Source organism: Oryza sativa, chromosome 5, assembly GCF_034140825.1.
Source record: "Oryza sativa Japonica Group chromosome 5, ASM3414082v1".
Classification (NCBI taxonomy): Eukaryota; Viridiplantae; Streptophyta; class Magnoliopsida; order Poales; family Poaceae; genus Oryza; species Oryza sativa.
The window spans coordinates 7,145,787-7,151,786 of record NC_089039.1 but is presented as its reverse complement, the minus strand read 5'-3'; the positions used below and the strand labels follow the sequence as shown (position 1 = coordinate 7,151,786).

The window sequence follows — 6,000 nt, the reverse complement described above, 5'->3', positions numbered from 1 at the left end:
TCAACTTAGATTCAAAAACTTTTAAGTCCAGATTTGAAAAATTTGAAAACTTTCAATTTGAGATTTGAAAACTTTCAACTCGAGATTCGAAAACTTTCAACTTTGAGATTCGAAAACTTTCAAGTCCAGATTTGAAAAATTTGAAAACTTTCAAATCGAGATTTGAAAACTTTCAAGTCAAGATTTAAAAACTTTCAAGTTTAGATTTGAAACTTTTTAACTCAAAATTTAAAAACTTTCAAACTCAAAACATGCTAAAGATTAAAAAAATAATCAGAAAAAAGTGGAAAAGAAAACGAAAAAAATCGCTAAAGAAAAACGAAAAAAAAAGCGTGGAAGGAGGCGCGCGCCGGTGCTGGGCCTTATGGGCCTGAAACGCGCGCTGGTGGCGCGCCGATTAGCGATCGCGGACGATTCAAGACATCTGAACTTAATTGTTTCAACTTAGCAACTTAATGTTGCAATGCTGTAATAACCTTTGACCAGATATATGTTATTATCAAAAAGAACTTTCTCCTACTGCATGCCCTGAATTTTCACATAAAGATGAGAGCAGGCAAACAGATTTGACTTCCAAAAGTTACAGCCGCACACATTAAACAATAAGCCACTTCCCGGCCCAAAACCGAAATATGATTTACAACCACAAAATTTAGGTTTTACTAGTTACAAATTTCGGTTAAACCAGTACACGACCGAGCACAGGAAACTGACCCTGATTCGAGATTTGCAGAATGTGCTTGAAACAAACCCTGCATTTTCAGTATGAGTAAAATGCACCGGCGGTCCTTAAACTTGTCAGGAGGTTTCACTTAGGTCCACGAACTTGCAAAGCGCACATCGAGGTCCCTAAACTTGGTTTATTGTATCATCCCGGTCCAAAGCCGCGTTTAACCGCGATCTTGCTTACGTGGCACGCCATGTGGATGATGACATGGAATTTTTTTATTTTTTTCTCCCTTCTTAATTCTTTTTTTCTCTTTCTTCCTTGTCGAAAAGACGAAAATGCCTTGTACACGTCATCCATGTCATCGTCTTTTCATAAAAGAGAAAAAAAAGAAGGAAGGAGGGAGAAAAAATTTCAAAAAATCCATGTCATCGTCCACGTGGCATGCCACGTAGACAAGACCACGGTCAAACGTGGCTTTAGACCAGGATGATATAATAAACCAAGTTTAGGGACCTCGATGTGCGCTTTGCAAGTTCGTGGACCTAAGTGAAACCTCTTGACAAGTTTAAGGACCGCTGGTGCATTTTACTCTTTCAGTATTATCTCAGAGGCTTCATCAGCCCAATACCATCTTCATAACGAGATCATTCCAAGCGTCGATAGGGCCTGGTACACACCAATGCAGGCAATCATTCTGAACTGATTTGGCATCCTTGTCACCTTTCAGGAATGGATACCTGTAAGGCCCAACATGGCCATCAGGTCTCATGGACGAAATGCTGTAGGTATCCAAGAGCTTCAGATTCGCAGAGTTCCGCGAACCACCTAGTGCCGCCATGGCATTCCTGAACTCCTCAAGTTCAATTGGTCTCATGATACGATCCATGTCTTTTCCGCTGTACTCTCCCTTCTTGTAAGGCAAAACCCGGCTACAAGTTCCCCCGTTGAACCATTCCGCGTTCTCGAAGTGATCGGGTGCCCAAGTCCTGAAGAGAACAGCTGGTTTGTGGTTTGAAGATGCAATGAATCTGAAGATTTGTTGCAGAGTCCTGCGATAGAGGTGTTCAAATCCAAGTTCACGTAACTTCTTGTCCTGACAGTAATGGCAGCCTATCACCCTATCATTCTCCCAGTAGACCGCGACCTTGAGAAACCATTGTCCACCGGCAATAACAACATAGTCGAAGGTCTCATACTGACTTGTCCAGATTGGGTCAAGTATGTCAAGGTGAAGCTGGATTTCAGAGGTGGATTGCCCATTCTCATTTTCAAATACCTCAGATTTGGTGAGGAAGGGACTCCAGACGAGTGACACGGTGAAGTTGTATGATTGGAAGTGCCATCTCCTGTTTCTGTATTCCTTGTCATGGTACACTTCAATAGGTTCTTCAGCCTAAATAAAACAGCAAGCAGGTCTGCTCAGGATGGTTATCTGTATAACACTAATGGGGATAATGTTCAGTATGCATGGAAGGTAACATGAAACTTATCTGGTATTCTTGCTTGCTATCATATATCATCCCTTATTAAGTTATATTTAAGAATTAGGAAAGGTGCACAGAGGAACATGATTATTCAAGGAAAGCATGAACATTGCTTCATAACAGGGTTGGGAAAGTGAATTAGTGAAAATATGTAATGTTCATAACTTTTACCTTAGACAAAAGGCAAAGCAGTGACTGAACTTGATTACGAAGAATGGAGTCACCAATCAGACCCCAGGATTTGTTCCTCATAGCACTTAGAAATCTCACTTCATCAAATTGTGGCAGTTCACACTCATATGGTTTCCACCTCCAGTGTAAATATGACATGTCAGGTCTACCATTCAACATACAGTTCTGGTGACCATCAATAAATCGACAAGTTTTGTTGGTATAGGCTGGGCCAGAGGGATTTGGTATCCATTCACCATCAAAAAGGTTACATTTCCCTACAAAAGAAATATCCTATATGAGATGCAAGACAAGAGCACTACGGAAAGAAACATCACAATTTATACGTTGTTTCTTATGTCAAGTATCCTAAACGTACTGTGGTGGAAAGTAGCCCTAAAATCTTCTTTTAGATACACAAGCAGTAATAGATTCATAAAACATCAACTATTTCCAGTTCAACAAAATATCTGTTTGTTGTTGGAACAAAAGTGGGAAGGCAGATCTTTATCACAGGAATTAGGTTGGTACAATAGCAGGTCTTGAACTTGTGAATGAATACTTGAATAGTTGAGGACTCACAATGTTCACAAAATACTACTACATTTTAGGTTTCAGGAAATTGTGGATATATAGATCAGCCACTTTTCTCATTTACCCATTCGAACTAGTGAAAGAGTTTAAGAAGTTTGTCATTTGTGCTTCAAGTGTTCATTCATACAAATTTGCCATCAAAACTATTTCCATAAATATTACATCCTAACTATTCAGTCACAACCAAAAGAAAACTTGGAGAAGCAACACATGCTTGGCACCATAGCCACAATCCTTCCTTAACGACCAGTACTTTAGTTGCTCCAGCTTGTCAAGATAAGCAAATTCTGCTACAGCCAATTGTTTACAAATTACCACTCACATATGTCAAAAGTCAACATGCCGTGAGTAAATGCATGGTTGACTGTGGATGGGCATTCTACGTGTTACTGAGATCCTACCAAGTGATTTCTAATGGGAATAATATGCAACAAGAACTAAAAAAATTTCAAGATTACTACGAATAGTATCATTCTCATAAAAATAGACAGTACAATTTAAAATTGCAGAAGCCCACTTAGGACAATATAACAAATCAAATAATGTGAATAAGTACAGGATAGGAACTAAAAGTAGTGAGACAACATTTGCATATGACAGATGAACAGAAGAGTTAATTTTGTTTCATGTTTTAGCTGAAGAACTAATTTACTGGCTACATTTGAAGGGCATATTTATATTCTTTGCACAGATATTTACTAAGCAGTGGTTGACAAGATCAAAACAGACAGCTTTCTTATTTGTCTTCCCCATACGAAGCAAACGTATATAAAGGAAATATTGTTTTCGAGATTTCTGGTTCTTAAAGAATAAAAAGAACTGAATCTCTAGTCTTCCATAGAGAAGAGATTAAATATTTCCACTTGGAGGATAAGAAAAAAGAAAAGTCCAATCGCAATTGCACAAGCATGAGATCTGTAACTGCCAAACTGCTCCATCAGAGAAAGTTTATTCGGAGCTTTCCCCACCAAACCCGCCGGAAAAAGCGCTACCCAGAATTTGAGAAACAAAAAAGAAAAAAGCGTTCACCAATTCGAAATGTTTTCCTACTAACACAGCAAAACAAAATTTGCACGCCATTCCACGAGATAGGATGAACGGAACAAAACAAATTCAGACTAATCATTTGGTCCAACCCGCAGCAAGATTCAAGTGGCATCAAAATCTCTAACTCGTGGAGGCATGGAACCGAAGAACACCCAAGAAAACCACTAATGTTCGCTCCAACAACAGCAAAATATGTCGAAATGCACCGAATCTCGCAGGCCCCCCAAACCCACCGACAGCATTAAACCCTCCCAATCCCCTTTCCCACTGCATCCGCATTCAAGATCAGGAAACGAGAGAGCTCGCACCTTCGCTGATCTCCGGCGAAGAGGTGGAGGAGGGGAAGGAGCAGAGCACACGGAAGAGGAGGCCGGCGAGGAGGAGCCACCCGACGGCCTTCACCAGCGCGGGCCCGCCCAGCCCCCACCCCTCCCCCTTGTGGTGCCGCGAGGCGGAGGAGGAGAAGGGCGGCGGCGTCGCCCACGGCCACCACCACCACCGCCTCGAGGTGGAGGCCATGGGAGGCAAGATTTCGAGCTCGAGGTCCTCCAGCGCCGATGCCGACACCGACAGTGGCGCGGTTGGGATTGGCGATTTTGCAGTGCTCACCTGCTTGCTTAAGTGGTTACATGTAGTGATATAGGTGTGCTTTATTACAGGAGTTTTCTTGTATTATTTTTATTATTGAAAATGTTACTGTACTAGCACCACTGATTGACTCTGTGATGTACTATTATTGTTAATTGGAGTACATTTATGAGATTTTGGAGGGTTCTATTCCACATGATTTCGTTATTGCAAGATCCTTAGGATTTTGAATGAATAACCACTCACCAAATCTTCGAAATTGCCAGTGCTCGGGTGCCCAAAAAGATTGGGCGCCCCGCGCAGCCCACGCTCGCATGCCCCACCACGCGTCTTTTGCAACAGCCATCCAGATATAACGGAAACGCCCTATTAAGGAGGATCTGTTTCATTTTTTTACCAACAATGTTTCAGCTAGTGTTCTTATGATGTTTCACTATGTATGGATCAAATGTTACAGCAGATTTTTGATAATGTTTAATAATTTCATCTTGATGGACACGTGGTTTGTTAATATACATGGGTTTAAGTGTTGCAATGGCTTTAAATCGTTTGTTGTATATGTTGAACCAAATTTTTTCATCTAACGATCTGACCGTGTTTCACATTTTTTTAAGATTTGAAACATCGTTTCGTTATTTGTTGAAACTTGAAACATTATTTTTATATAGGGTGAAACAACATCCGATTTTTTTGGAAACCGTTATTTCATACGCTGTAGCAAAATGTTTCATAAGGTGATTTGGTTGTGTTTTTGCTTTTTAAAAGACTGAAACATTTTTAACCTATTTAGTGAAACATTTTTTATCTACTTGGTGAAACAGCATCCGATTTTGGAAAAAAAATCGGGCGCCTGATTTGCAGGCACCCCCCCAAATCCTACATATTGGTCTTCTATATGACTTATGGACCTGTTTAAGGCAGCTTTTAGCAACTTGTCTCAAAGCCCCCATGCCTTGGGTTTATTCGTGGTACGACATATTTGCAAACGAAAAATAATTTGTGAATAAAACTTTTATATATATGTTCAAATTTTGGCTGGGAAACATAAGCTTAAGAAAAAACATAACACCTCAAATTCTTCGGCTTCAACACTTCCGATTTTTACCTAGCTTCTCAAAATACGTAGCTACAAAATCTATGAAATAGACTAGAAGTTAAAATTTGGGATACCTAGTGTTTTGAAACTCTTAAAAGCTAAATACCAACCAGTTGCTTATTAGAATATTAATTAAGCTTCCAAAATGGGTCTATGTATGACTCCTTTCAATTAAAATCTAAGTGGGGTCGTCAAACCTATTGAAATAGTTTTTTTTTCCAATGACACCAAAAGCTCTTTCTGCCCTTTTGTGCCTCCTTTGGATTGAAAGAAAAATAAGAAATTTTGGAGGGTCGTTATCCTTATAAAAGAATTAGACGATATACCACGCATTAAACGGAGATTTGTAG

The 6,000-nt window shown here is 39.9% G+C and overlaps 1 protein-coding gene across 1 annotated transcript; it reads right to left on the bottom strand.

The window, feature by feature from the left end:
• Nucleotides 1-549: 549 nt before the first annotated feature.
• Nucleotides 550-4,577, bottom strand: LOC4338111 (protein trichome birefringence-like 26). Its single transcript, XM_026025832.2, has 3 exons — nucleotides 4,275-4,577; nucleotides 2,326-2,603; nucleotides 550-2,063 (listed from the first exon to the last, which is right to left on the bottom strand). The coding sequence occupies exons 1-3, from the start codon at nucleotides 4,483-4,485 to the stop codon at nucleotides 1,287-1,289; spliced, it is 1,266 nt and encodes a 421-aa protein (XP_025881617.1). The 5' UTR covers nucleotides 4,486-4,577; the 3' UTR covers nucleotides 550-1,286.
• Nucleotides 4,578-6,000: the final 1,423 nt, after the last annotated feature.

Excerpts from the sequence above, each read along its gene's own strand:
- LOC4338111 (XM_026025832.2), bottom strand. The coding sequence starts at position 4,485 with ATGGCCTCCACCTCGAGGCGGTGGTGGTGGTGGCCGTGGGCGACGCCG. Across the intron at positions 2,604-4,274 it reads TTCGCCGGAGATCAGCGAAG|GGAAATGTAACCTTTTTGAT; the intron begins GTGCGAGCTCTC and ends TTTCTTTTGTAG. Across the intron at positions 2,064-2,325 it reads TGCTTTGCCTTTTGTCTAAG|GCTGAAGAACCTATTGAAGT; the intron begins GTAAAAGTTATG and ends TGTTTTATTTAG.